Here is a 14,379-nt window from a genome sequence, read left to right as displayed (position 1 = left end):
TTCCCCAGCTCATTGAGAAAGTACAGCCAACAGGGTTAAATGACTTGCCCAGGGTCACATAGCTACTAAGTGTCTGAGGCCAGATTTGAACCTAGGAAGATGAGTCTTTCTGACTCCAGGCCCAGCGTTCTGCCAATGTGCCATGTAGCTGCCTCTGCATCTAATTACACTCTCCATTATACGCTTCATTCTGAAAACTATTTTGTTTTTAATCTTGATTCAACAACAGTTTCCTCATCTGGAAAATTAGGGTATTGGGCCAGATGATTTTCTAAAGTACCTTCCAGCTCTAAATCTACAATCTTATGAACATCCTTTCCAAAGCACCTGGGAGGTTGAGTTTCATTTTGGCCTCAGCAGATGCCAAGGAGATGGGAGAAGAAAGGATTCCTGACTTTCAGTCAGACCCAAGCCTGGTATTCAGATACTGAACGGTTTGGTGCCTCCATGGCTTTCCTGCCTTATCTTATATTACCTCCCTGCATTCACTCTATGCCCCAGCCAAACTCATCTGTCCTCAGTCTTCTAAATGTTCCCTATACTCTGTGCCTTTGTTCAGGTGTATTTTATGTCAGTAAAGTCCTGCCTTCTTATTATCATCCTGGTTTATAAAGTGCCTTTCTCATAACAATCCATGATGTAGGGAGTCATTATTCCCATTATATAGACGAGTAAACCTCTGAAAAGGTCTCAGTGAATACAGAACGGAGCCTGGAGTCAGGAAGACCTGACTTCAAATCCAGCCTCAGACACCTACTATACCTTGGGTGAGTCACTTAACCTCTGTTTGCCTTAATTTACAAGAGAAGGAAATGGTGAACCACTCCATTACCTTTGCCAAGAAAACCCCGTGGATAATATTGGTGTGCTATGGTCCACGGGATCATGAAGAGTCAGACACAACTGAACAACAACAATAAACCTCCATGGAGCCTAGAGGCAGTGACTTCCCCACTTCTCCACCATCACATAGTGCAGAAACATTAGAGCTGACGTTCAAGCCCAGGTGTCTCTCAGTTTTTAATCCAATCTTCCTTCTTCCCCTACCCTGTTGTCTCTCTTAGCCCCCCTTTTTCTGTTGAAGTCTTCCCATTAAATTCCCATCAAAGCCCAATTCCAGTGCCCCCTTATTGGAAGCTATGGGAAAAGACATTGACAATAATTTAGTCCAATGCACTCATTTTGTAGGTGAGGAAATTGAAACCCAGAGAGATGTCATTTGCCTAAAATTACAGAGTCCATTAGTGGCTGAGCCAGGAATAAAATCCAGATCTACTGACTTTGAGGCCATGGTTCTCCTTCTGTTTATTCCAGAAGCATTTCTGGAGCAGCTTCTGTGTCCAACCTTGGGGGACACAAAGTGTGGATAAAGGGATGGGTCCATGATGGAACTACTCTTTTTAGGGGAGAGGGCTTCATGCCATACACAGGTAGCAGAACCTAAGTCCATAGGGGACATAACAAACACATACAGTGGGAACTCTGAGGAAATTAAGGGTCCTTCTGGCTGCCATATCAAAGACTTTGTGGAAGATGTGGGAGTTTAACAAGCTCTTGAAGGAAGGGAAGAATTTCAGCAGGTAGCAATGGGGGAAAGGTCATTCTAGCCCTACGGAGTAAAGGGAGCCAAGGCAGAAAGGTAAGAAAAGGTTGTTGATTTTCAGTGGAGAGCTGGGAATCCATTGTTGGTGAAACATGATATACGTGGCACAGATCACATAGTAAGAGATAAGGCTGGAAAGGTGGAAGAGATGGCTCTGAATGCCAGACTGAACTGTAAGAGATTTTCTTTGGGTAATGGAGAGTCATGGGACTTTTTTTATAATGCAGTAGAGTGTCATGAGCAGATCTGAGAGAGAAAAGGGGTGAGGGTGTGTGTGTGTGTGTGTCTATGTGTCTGTGTATCTGTGTGTGTGTGTGTGTGTGTGTGTGTGTCAACTTGGAGAATGTTGCGAGAATCCAAATAAATGCGGACAGCTAGTTGATACAATTGATAGAGCACTGGCCCTGGAGTCAGTAAGGACTGAGTTCAAATGTGGCCTCAATTACTTATTAGCCATGTGACCCTGGGCGAATCACTTAACCCTCATTGCCTCCAAAAAAAAGAAAAAAAAGAGCTCAGGTAAGTTATAAAAATTGTCTGAAATAGGATAGTGACAGTGAGAATGATGAGAAGTGATACATTGAAAGAAGATTGTGGAGGCAGACTTACCTCTTCTATTTTTTCTGCTTTCTTTAGAATTTTGGGATGTTTCCTGGTGTAGTTGATGGGCAGTTCCTCCCCAAACATCCTGAAGAGTTGCTGGCTGCAGGAGAGTTCAACCACGTCCCTTCCATCATCAGTGTCAACAACCATGAATGTGGCTGGATGATTCCTGCAGTAAGATTCTAGCATGTTCTATTCTGTGTCAGCTTCTTTCTGATCTCAACAGTTTATGCTGCTCTAAAGAATCACAGACTTTCTGAGTCGGTCAGGAGCTTGGTGGCCATGGAGTCTAAGCCAGAGTTGAAGGAGAATCCCTTCTATAACTCACTGGACAAATGGCCATCCAGCCTCTGCTTGAAGACCTCCAAGGAGAGAAAACTTCCTGCCTCCTGAGGCAGCTTCTTCCATTTTTAGGCAGTTCTCAGGCTTGGACAGGGCACCATGACAGCAAGTGGAAATTTTCTTTCCCAGCTCTGCCCTTAGGGCGAATGACTCCAATTAAATGCCTCTTCCAGGTGACCATCCAGCAGATAGTTACAGACAAGTATCATGTCTGTCCCTGCCCTAAATTTTTCCTTTGACCAGCAAAGCAAGTTCCTACAATCCATCCCTATATGGCAAGACCATGACCCCCTTCTCAGCTTCTCTATTTTCTGCCTCAGATGTGATGCCCAGAACTGAACCAAAGATTCCAGATATATAGTTATCCTTTCCACACCAAGGAGGGTTGGGGTGGAGTGTACCCCCACAATTTGGAAAATCCATGTAAAACTTTTTGGCCCCCCTGCCCTTCATATCAGAGAAGAATACTGAATTATTATGTTGTGAAAGGATAATGTATTGATATTATATAACATGATGCATATATTTTATGTATTTCTGATTTACTAAACTTTTTTCTGTGTCATCTGTTGGCCTTTGCTTCTCATCTGTGGCTTCCACAAAACTCCCAAAAAATTCCTACTTAATTTCTTTCACCTACCTGCAACATATCAAAACCATGATGACAACAGTTATGATATAGAAGGCATACCTGTATCCTCCCCAGGGGCAGAGCACCTCCTTATTCTTGGAAGCTGTGCCTCTCAACATAGTCAACGTCACATTGCTCTTTAGGTTGTCATATTACCCTCTTGTCTCCTTGCGGGCCTGTGGTTCAACAAAATTCCTGGAGCTTTTTCAAATAAATCTCCACATAACCATGCCTCCATCATCTTGAGATTGTAAGGTCAACTAAAAAGATTCCAAGTGTAAGACTTTGTCCCCATTAAATTTGATCCTTGTGACCGTGGTCAGTCTAATATTCTAGCCTGTGCAGTCCTTTTTTGGATCCTGACTCCATGATCCAGTATGTTAGCTGGCCTTCCTGACTTTGGGTCATCTGTAAATTTGCCTTTCCTAAAATCAGAAAAATTACCCAGAACAGGCTTCCTGGAAGAATCAGAAGTGATTCAACCTTTGGTTATTTTTTCTATGAATGACTCATTTTATGTGCAAATCAGTGCAGAAGTATAAAAGAGAAGCCCATGCTGGGTTAGTTCCACTTTGGTTAAAATATCCTCTACAAGTCTTTTTATTTTATTTCTGGGGGTTTTTTTTAATTTTTAAATATTTAGAGTCAATCAAGGTTAAGTTACTTGCCCAGGGTAAAACATCTAGTAAGTGTCTGAGGTCCTCCTGACTCCTGGTCCTGTGCTCTATCCAATATGTCACCTAGCTGCCTCATATCTCTTTATTTTAAAAGAACAGTGAATAATAGCATTTTAAATGAATAATAAATGGTAGCACTTTAAATGAAAAGTGAATAATAGCACTTTAAAGTTTACACAAAACTGCTTTCATAGTACCCTGTCATATTCATCACACTAAGATTTTTATCCCCATTTTGTAAATTAGAGAACTGAGGCTCCTAGAAAGGACATGATTTAACCCCAGTCACACAGATGGGACTAGAACCTGGGCCTCCAGATGGGAGACCAGGTCTCTTTCCTATGGACTTCAGGTCAGAATATCTAAAAACCATTGGGTCAATATTGATTTTAAATATGACATGATATTAACCACTGTTTGTCAGCTGCCTCCTTAAGCACATGCGTGTAAAGTTGGTCTATTTACACTAGTCAGAAAAACAGAATTCTACCTGCATCATTTCTAGCATAATGTATTATAGTAAGCATTGGTCATTGTCTAAGGCCTCTGGTCATTATAAAAAAACCATGACCACTGTTTATTATGTACTGGGCATTACCCACCATTTAGCTGGCCATTTTGCAAAATGTCTTGAGAATTATTCAGTGTTGGGTATTATTGAGTAATTCCTAAACAAATCTATGGTACTAGTTCCTTCTTAAAGGGTAAAATGACTTTCTTGAATTAGATTTGTTTTAAAAATGCATAAATTTGTAAAGTTCTACAGACCATTCACAGTGTGTCATTTTTCTCTACACAGGGATCAAACATTGATGAATTAAACAGGAAAATGGATGTAGGACCAAGCAAATTAATATTGAAAAATCCATTTTTGGTGAGATACCAGTTAATCAAGCTTTTTTTTAATAAGCAACTACTATGTAGCAGGCACTGGGCTAGGCACAAGGACAAAGTGAAAGAGTCCCTGACCTCCAGAAACTTATATTGAGAGACATATGGAAAATCTATACAAAGCAAATCTTGGGGTAGGGGTAAGACACGAACAATTGAGGAGGGAGGAACCAAGAAAGATGTTCTATAGAAGGTGCTGTTTGAGCTGAGTCTTGCCAAAGCAAAGGCATGGAGGTGAGAGATGGAATGGGAAGTGTGAGGAACCAGAAGGTTGGCATACCTGGACCACAGAGTGTGAGGAGGCTAATCATGTATAAGACTGGATGGGGCCAAGTTGTTAAAAGCTCCAAAAACCAAACAAAAGAGTTTATATTTGATCCTAGAGGTAATGGGCATCCACTAGAATTTATTTAGTTGGAGCAGGGAAGTAAAATGGTCATATCTGTGCTTGGAAAATCATTTTGGAAGATGAGTGGAGGATAGATTGGAGTGGGGAGAGATCTGAGGCACAGGGACCAATTAGGAAGCCATTGAAATAGTCTAGGAGACTATTGCGCTATAAGAAATGATGAGCAGGGGGACTTCAGAAAGCCTGAAAAGACTTATGTGAACTGATGCTGACTGAAATGAGAAGAACCATTGTATACAGTAACAACCACACTGTTCAGTGACTGACTTTAATAGACTTGACTCTTCTCAGCAATGCCCTTGCATCTAAGACAGCTCCAAAAGATTGACGATGGAAAATGCTATCCACATCCAGAGAAAGAACCATGGAGTCTGAATGCAGAGCAAAGCATCCTACTTGGTCTCCTCTTCTCTTGTTGTTTTCTTTTGTTTCTTCTATTTTGTGGTTCCTCCCATTAGCTCTAATTCTTCTTCACATCATGACTAATGTGAAAATATGCTTAATATGAATGAGTAAGTAGAGCCTATATCAGGATGCACACTGTCTTGGGGAGGGAAGAGGAGGAGGGAGAGAAAATTTAAAACTCAAAATATTATGGAAGTGAAGTTTGAAAACTAAAAATAAATGAATTAGTTATCAAAAGAAAGAAAAGAAATAGTCTAAGAGAGAGCCAATGAAAGTCGTTCCACCTTCTGACTTCCTCCTTTCAGCTTTCATACTCACAGAGTGGGAAGCGACATTGGACACCCCATGTAGCTCTATCCTTTCATTGAGCCCCATATCCCTTGTCTCGTATCTTCTTCAGGAATTTAACCCTGAAAGAGTAGGCCCTGGTGGGGAGGTGGTAAAGGGATCTAATGAGACTCAGGACCTATGAAGAGCAGGCACACTTATGTGTGCTTATTCCTTGGGGTTGTTTAGTTGATGAGTCAGATCTGACTGTTTGTAACCCCATTAGGGGTTTTCTTGGCAAAGATACTGGAGTAGTTTGCCATTTCCTTCTCCAGCTCATTTTATAAATGAGGAACTGAGGCAATCAAGGTTAAGTGACTTGCCCAGGGCCACATAGCTAATACATATCAAAGGTCAGATTTGAATGCAAGTCTTTCTGACTCTAGATCCAGTGCTTTATCCACTGCATCACCTAGCTCCCTTACTTATTCTGTACAATCCACCAACAAACATCCCCAAACAATCCACTGCCGGGTATGTTAATTTTTCTGTTTCTGTTTCCTCCTGGATCTCCTACAGGGTTTTCCTCCTGAAATTATGCATTTGATGATGAAAGAATATTTAAGAGACACTGAGGACCCAGGAGAATTTCGAGCTCAATTCCAGGATATGATGGGGGATTTGATGTTTGTTATTCCTGCCCTCAAAGTGGCCAAATATCAACACAGTGAGTATGGCATTGACCCTTTTCAGAATCAGTGTAAGGATATCTCATCTCTGGGGCAATGTGTCTATGTCACCCACATACGCATGCATAAGCTCCTGATTCTGGCTTTGCTATTGTAACCTCCAGAGTGGTTAACCCCCTTGTTCACCTTCCTATTTATTCCCTCCCACCCCCAACTAACCCCAGCCAGGGTGAACTCAGTGAGTATTCTCTACAACAACAAAGAATAATAATAAATAATGGTAAGCCACATTTCTTTAAGCAGATGCTCTTAACTTTTTCATGGCTATGCATCATGGACCCTTTTGGCAGTCCAAGGAAAGTTACAGACCCTTCAAGAGTAATGTTTTTCAATGTATAAAATAAAATACATAGAATAGAAAACCAATTAGATTGAAAAAGAGTTATCAAAGTGCTCAACTAAAAATCAATTCAAGCGCCCTTGCTAGAGGGTTTTGTTGTTATCAAACATTTTATATTCATTATCCCCCTGAGCCTCATAACAACTTAATGCATGGACCCAAAGTCAGGAGGACATGAGTTCAAATCCAGACAAAGACACCTTTTAGCTGTGTGATCCTGAGCAACTCATTTATCCTCTGTTTGTCTCTGTTTCCTCAACTATGAAATGGGAATAATAATAGCATCTCCGTCACAGAGCTGTTGATAGGCTCCAATGAGATAATATTTGTAAAGCACGTAGTACAGTGTCTGTAACAAAGTAGGGACTGTGTAAATGCATATTCACAGGGCAGCTAGGTGGCACAATGGGAGTGCTGGGCCTGGAGTCAGGCTTCCTGAGTTCAAATCTGGACTCAGACACTTACTAGCTGTGTGACCTTGGGCAAGTCACTTCACCCTCTTTGCCTCAGTTTCCTCATCCATAAAATGAGCTGGAGAAGGAAATGGCAAACCACTGCTCCAGCACCTTTGCCAAGAAAACCCCAAATGAGATAATACAGAGTTGAATATGATTGAAAAACAACTGAACAACAAATGCTTATTCCCTTCCCCTCACCATCCCGTAGGGCAGACAGTCCAGAGATTATTATCCCCACTTTACAGTTGAAAAATCAGCCTCAGAAAAGTAAAAGGATTCCCCTAAGGTCCTGAAGTTGGTCAACAGCAGGGCTGTTACACCAGACCCCAGCACTTGCCCTGCCTTACAGCATCAGTCTCAGACAGTATTTGGTTTCATTTTTAATTTCTTTTTAGTTTTCAGCATTCACTTCTATAAAGATTCTGAGTTCTAAATTTTCTCATCCTCCCACCACTACCCCCTCCCCAGGATGATGTGCCATCTGATATAAGCTATACATGTACAATCATGTTAAACATATCTCCACATTAGTCATGTTGTAAAGAAGAATTACAGTAGAAGGAAAAAACCACAAGAAAGAAGAAACAAAAAAGAGAGTGACACAGAGAGAGAGAGAGAGAACAAATAGTATGCTTCGATCTGCATTCAGATTCTATAGTTCTTTCTCTGGATGTGGATAGCATTTTCCATCCCAAATCAGATAGTATTTGTTAAGGGGTTGCCCTCTAGAAGTTTACCTGTTAATGGCCAGCAACTATCTCCCCCCACCCCAAAGGTGGGAATCAGGCCAAGGGCCCTTGGCATGTTGCCCTGCCCTGTGTTGACTGTGTCAAAAACTTTGGACATTTCTTATTTTTCTCTAGCTCCCAGCTCTCCAGTCTACTTTTATGAATTTCAGCACCAACCAAGCATATTTAAGGATGTCAAGCCAGATTTTGTGAAAGCAGACCATGGTGATGAAATACATTTTGTCTTTGGAGTGCCTTGTAAGCAATGGCGATGGGATGGAGAGGGAAGCTGTGAACCAGGGTTGGAGGCAGAGGGTGCAGAATCCCTGGGTCTGTAGCCTGCCTTCTCCATCATCTACCTTGCTCTCTCTGACATCAAACAAATAATAATGTCTTACCTTTCCCCAAAGCACCTTCCCATACATCAGCTCATTTCATAATGATAATAACAATAGGTAAAATTAGCTAGTATTTATATACTGCTTGAAGGCTTATGAAGAGGTTTGTATATGCCAATCTCATTTGATAGCCTCAAAACAGCCCTGTGTAGTAGGTGCTGGTGCTATCCCCATTTTATAGATGGAAAAACTGAGGCTAAGGAAGGTGACTCTTGCCTAGCCAAGAGTCACAGAGCTAGTTAAGAGTCTGAGTCAGGATCTGAACTTGTGATTTCTTGATTCTATGTTTAGCACCCAGTCCACCTTTCACTGAGCTGCTGTTTGATCCTCCCTAATACCCTGTGAGGGTCGGGGAGGGGGGAAAGGAGGGATTGCATCTGTTGTACAGAAGAGGAAACTGAGGTTCAGAGAGAGAGGAAGAGACTTATCTAATATCACAGAATTAGCAGGTCTGAGCCCAAACCAAGTGCTCTATCTGCCCTTCCAGGTTCCCTTAAGAGACACTGAACAGGGGCCTGGCTGCCTGAGAAGAGGTTTAGTTTTTATTTTTTATTCTTTGCATTTGTATCTCCAACCCTTGGCACAGTGCCAGGGATAGAGGTGGCAGTTAATAGTTCCCTGGTTGATTGAATGATCAGAGACTAAGGAAGTCATAGGAGTCCCCTAAGTCAGTCTGCCTGTTCAGGTGAACTGAATCAGGAGGTGGAATCAGCTGTTCAGTCCAATTCAGCACATCCAGCATGCAGAGACTCTGTTCAACTCTGAGGAAGACACAAAGATAAATAAGACACAGTGTCTGACTTCTTGGAGTTTACTATCCAGAAGGGAAGATGAGGCACGGACACAAAAAAACACATTTCCATATATCAATGGACCAGTGACCTCCCCAATACCCTCATCCTCTCCTCTGGGTAGACCCTAACCTGTCACACCATCTCATCCTGTGTGATTCTTGTCCTTGTGCTTCCATAAATCCTGCCCTGAGGATCTGTCCAATGTGCTGGAAGCCGTCCCTCCCTCCCTTCCTCCATTCTTTGCTCTGTCTCTCTCTCTCTTCCTTCTTCCCTCCCTTCCTTCCATCTCTCCCTTTGATTTGTCAATTGTTGGACAAAAGTCTCGCACTTAACAATCTTTGGAGTTAATGGTGGTAGATGGTCCCAAATCTGTGTTTTTGGAAGTCTTCTCTCCCTATTTTCACTTTCTTGCTCCTGTCCTGGGAGAACTGGAAGGCCAGTTTATCCATACATCTGTTTCATGACTTGCATGGCCAATGAATTCATCATCTTATGAGCTAGCTGCAGCTGCTGAGCCTGTCTGCACTGCCCCAGGCAGGGGTCCTTAATGGCAGCATTGTCTGGGGCAGGGGTCATATGCAAAGGCTTTGCAGTTACTAGAGCTTGTGCTATGCTGTTGTAACTTAAAATGATAATTATAATTATTATAAATTACATTTATAATTATCATGTCATTATTATAATTACATAGGATAAAATATGTTATTGTATAATAATATAACACAACATGCAATTTATATATAATACTTTCTTTTTACACTATGTATTATTAAAATAAATATATAATAATATAAATATAGTTTAATAATGATAGGTAGCATTTATGTGACAATTTTACAAGATTTATAAAGCACTCCATAAATATTATCTCTCTTTTTTTCTCTACTCTCCCAACAATCCTGGGGCACAGGTGTGTTATTATTATCCCCATGTTTCGAACAAAGAAACAAAGGCAGACAGAGGTTAAGTGACTTGCCCAGGGTCACTCTTCTAGTCAACATCTGAGCCTGGATTAGAACTCAAGTCTTCCTGACTTCCAGTCCAGCTGCACCACTTTGTTTTTGGTAGAGACTCAGTTATGGAGTCAAACAGATGAGGCCAACAGAAGCCCTGGGATGTCTTCTAGAAGGGGAGTGACATGATGGAAACTGTGCAAGGAAGATCAGTTCAGGGGCCAGAGCAGAACTGACTGGGTGGGTGGGACTGGGGACTGGAGGAAAGGAGGCCTTTGGGTCTGCATTTTGGCCTTAACCAAGATCTTTCTTTTTCTGTTCCTAGATTTAGGCGAGGCAACAGAAGAGGAAAAACTCCTGAGCCACAGGATAATGAGCTACTGGGCAAACTTTGCCCGTCATGGGTGAGAAAGTGGCCCCTTGCTTTCCCCATGGTTTCCCTGTGGGGTAGTGCCTGTTCCTAGGCCCATAAAGGTTTCCCACTTTAACAGAAGTTCCCTGATTGAAATCTGCTCAGGAGAAAAAAGTTAATTCAACCCAGAGGTAAGGTCTGGTGAACAAGCATAGCCCTTCCCCAAGTTCATGGCCAGGGTTGGGGGAGGCATTACTCAGGCACACCCACCCTACACATGGGCATCTTGAAAGGAATACAAGAAAGATCAGCACCTCTCCTGGTCCACACCACTGCCCTCGAGTGTTAGTGACTTCTCTTCCCCCTTGGGAACCATTAGGACAGGTGGCAGTGGCACGAGCCTTGGATGTGGAGTCCAGTGTTATTGTGTTTGATTCTTGGTGACCCCATCTGGAGTTTTCTTGGCAGAGATACTGGAATGGTGTCCACTGGCCAACCACTCCATTTTGCCATTTCCTTCTCCTTTCCTCATTCTTCTGCAGATGAGGAAACAGAAGCAAACAGGGTTAAATGATTTGCCCAGGATCACACAGCTAGTAAATACCTGAGGCTGTATTTGAACTCAGGTCTTCCTGACTCCAGGCCCAGTTTTATCCACTATACCAACTAGCTACTCCAATGAAATGGAGTTCAATGATATGAGTTCAAATCCAGACTTGGTTACTTATTCCCTATATGAGTCCTTTCACTCTTTGGACCTTCCACCTCAGGTGCATGAGAAAGGTGCAACATGAAAGATGAAGACCAAACTGCTTAAGGATGGGTGAACAAGCTTTCCATGGGTGTAACCACTGTCAGCTGACCCTGACCTTGGAGCCCCTTCCTTGGCTCCAGGCTGAGCTGATGGTGGCTTGCTACACTTGCCAATGAAGTGGCCCCTTTCAGTTCTAAATGTTTATTTTTCCTCCCAGGGACCCAAATGGTGCAGACCTTATTCACTGGCCAGTCTATGACCAGAAGGAAGAATACCTGCAGCTGAATTTGCAGCTGTCTGTGGGAAAGAGCCTGAGGAAGGATAAGTGGAAATTCTGGACCAAGACCTTGCCTGAGAAGATGAAGCAATCACAGCCAGAAAATGCCCGGGTGGAGTTGTGATCTCTAAGCACAACCGTTTTTGCAACAGTTGCAGACCAATGACACCCAATCACTTCTTTTGAGTAGTTCCTTGGCCTCACCTAAAGGATATTGCAGTTTTGAGTGAAACACTTTGACTCTCACTCATTACTGCTATGAGAGAGGAATTTAAATGATAGTTAGAAGGAAAAAAAAGCATTAATCGAATGCTTATTCTGTGCCAGCCACTGTGCTATGAAACAGTATCACAAATGTCATCTTATTTGAAAGGGATCTTCCAATTCTGAGTCAGTGGGAATCTGATGAGACCATCCAGTGCACCCTTTCTCTAGAGGAAAAAATTCCTAGTTCATTTCATTCAATTATAATGGAGATGGTTTCATTTTCTATCATTTTATCTCTAGGGTACTCGTTAGGGAAAGAATTAATAATATTGATTCATTGAATGATTAATTTAGAGCTGGGCAGGATATTAGCAATCATTCAACAAGAATGAACACCAAGGCCCAGAGAAGGGAAAGGACTTGTCCAAGATGACGCAGACACTAAGCAGCCAGGTCCTCTGACTCCAAATCTAAGGCTCTTCTTAGTACACTGAGCTCTTGGAGGTCTCTGTCCTACTTTATCAGTTACCTAGCATTTTCCAGACAACATTTCTGCGAGGACATAATGTGGTACATGGAGGGTCTTAAAAACAAAACTTCATGACAATGCTGCAAGTGAAGTGATTCTTTACTTGCAAAGGAGCAGCACAGGGACAATAGCATCTCTGAGACCAAATTCCATGTGGTTCTTCTGCAAGATTTCTTTTATACAGAAAAAAATATAGCAAAATCAAAGGAAATGCTTCCTGTACTCTGACTGATTATACTAACAAAATATTTCACAATAACAAAATATTTTATTAACAGGATGGCAGGTATGTGCTGATCATTGTTTAACAATCAGCTCCCCGAGAAACCCACAAGACATACTTTTAAGTTATACTATTCACATTATCTCCATCACTTTCTTAAGTTTAGAAATCAAGAAAACAATGACCCAAACCCTAATTTGTAGTGGATGCCAATTCTGAGGTGTAAATGCCCATGCTGATAATTTAAAAACCAGCTCTGGTACAAGTTGGCTGTAGCATGTCCCTGGGATACAAGGATATATGGCAGTAAAACATTGTCTTCATTAAGAAAAATCAAGTATTTAGCTGTTAAAACCTTTTTGTCACGAAGAAGTTTCTGATTAAGAAAATGAGGCATAGGTGATATAGGGTTCAGATAATTAAATCAGGATACAGATGATATAGAGTGTAAGGGTAGCTAGGTGACCAGGTCTCCTCACGTCTGGACCTTACAATAGCCTGCAGTTTAGTTTCTCTTGTCTCAGTTTTCTTTCCATTCCAGCTCATCCTTCACTCAAATCTGACCATGTCACCTCTTATGTGATAAACTTTAATGATTCCCTTTACTTCTAGGATTAAATATTAAACCCTGTGTCTGGCTTTTAACGACCTTCAGAATTTGGCCCCTCCCCACCTTTTCCTGCCTTTTACTGCCTCTCACATACTCTTTGGTCAGGCACCGCTGGCCTCCTCCATCTCTGGGCTCTGGGCACTTTCTCTGGCTGCCCCCATGCCTGAAATGCTCTCCCTCCTCATCTGCCCTTCCTGGCTTTCTTCAAGGCTCAGCTAAAATCTCACCTTTTGCCAGAAGCCTTTGGTAAGTGCCCCTTAAAGCTGGTGCCTTCTCACTATTGATCATCCCCCTGTTTGCTTCGTGTGTATGTTGTTTATCCATAGGTGTTTGCAGCTTGTCTCCCTTCATTAGATTGTGAGCTCCATGAGGAGTTTTTTACCTCTCTTTGCATCCCCAGTGCTTAAGTGCCTGGTGCCTGGTGTGCCTTTTGGAAATACTTCACTTGTCACCCACCAGCTATGTCATGTTGGAATGTCTTTTTCCTTATGAACTCAGTGGGAATAATAAAAATGATACCACCAACCTCCCAGAGTTATTGTGAGCACCAGAGAGTATCCAAGCTGGATAAGAGCTTAAAGAATCTCCTAAGGGGCAGCTAGGTGGCGCAGTAGATGGAGAACTGGCCCTGGAGTCAGAGGACCTGAGTTCAAATCCAGCCTCCAACACTTATTAGTTGTGTGACCCTGGGCAAGTCACTTAATTCAATTGCTTAAAAAAGAATGTCTGCTCCAATCCACTCATTGCACCAAAAAAGACTCAAGGGCCCAGAACGTATGCTTCACCCAAAGTCACACAGCTAAGAAGAGGTTGTACAGGGGCCCCATCTCAGGTCTTTAGACTTCAAGTCCTTCACCCTTGAATATGTCATCCGAATCAAGCTTCACTCTCTTCAGACTTAAGCAACATCATCATTACAAGACTCTTGTAGTTTGCCAGGAAAGTAGAAAGAACAATAATGCTTATCTGTGAAGAATGCTCTGTGTTTTGTATCCTGTTTGGATGGATTTTTATTAAATTATAATAATAGCTAAAATTTATATTGTGCCTACTATGTGCCAACCACAATACTATGCGCTTTGCAACTCTTATCTCATCTGATCATCACGCTAATCCTGTGAGGGAGGTACTATTATTGTCCCCATTTTAGAAATGAAGAAACTGAGGTAGACAGAGGTG

At 42.0% G+C, this 14,379-nt stretch overlaps 1 protein-coding gene across 1 annotated transcript in view; it reads left to right on the top strand.

Moving 5' to 3' along the window:
- LOC114032377 (pyrethroid hydrolase Ces2e-like) overlaps window positions 1–11,755 on the top strand; it is a 28,475-nt gene extending 16,720 nt beyond the window's left edge. Inside the window, exons 8-13 of the mRNA XM_027847642.1 lie at window positions 2,240–2,380; window positions 4,656–4,730; window positions 6,408–6,555; window positions 8,239–8,361; window positions 10,574–10,652; window positions 11,572–11,755. Of these exons, the coding sequence (XP_027703443.1) occupies window positions 2,240–2,380; window positions 4,656–4,730; window positions 6,408–6,555; window positions 8,239–8,361; window positions 10,574–10,652; window positions 11,572–11,755 (750 nt within the window). The remainder of the gene's footprint in view (window positions 1–2,239; window positions 2,381–4,655; window positions 4,731–6,407; window positions 6,556–8,238; window positions 8,362–10,573; window positions 10,653–11,571) is intronic.
- Window positions 11,756–14,379: the final 2,624 nt, after the last annotated feature.

Source organism: Vombatus ursinus, unplaced genomic scaffold (genome assembly GCF_900497805.2).
Source record: "Vombatus ursinus unplaced genomic scaffold, bare-nosed wombat genome assembly UNPS02005286.1, whole genome shotgun sequence".
Taxonomy (NCBI): Eukaryota; Metazoa; Chordata; class Mammalia; order Diprotodontia; family Vombatidae; genus Vombatus; species Vombatus ursinus.
The sequence above is the reverse complement of the archived record's forward strand: the minus strand, read 5'-3'. Positions and strand labels throughout refer to the sequence as shown.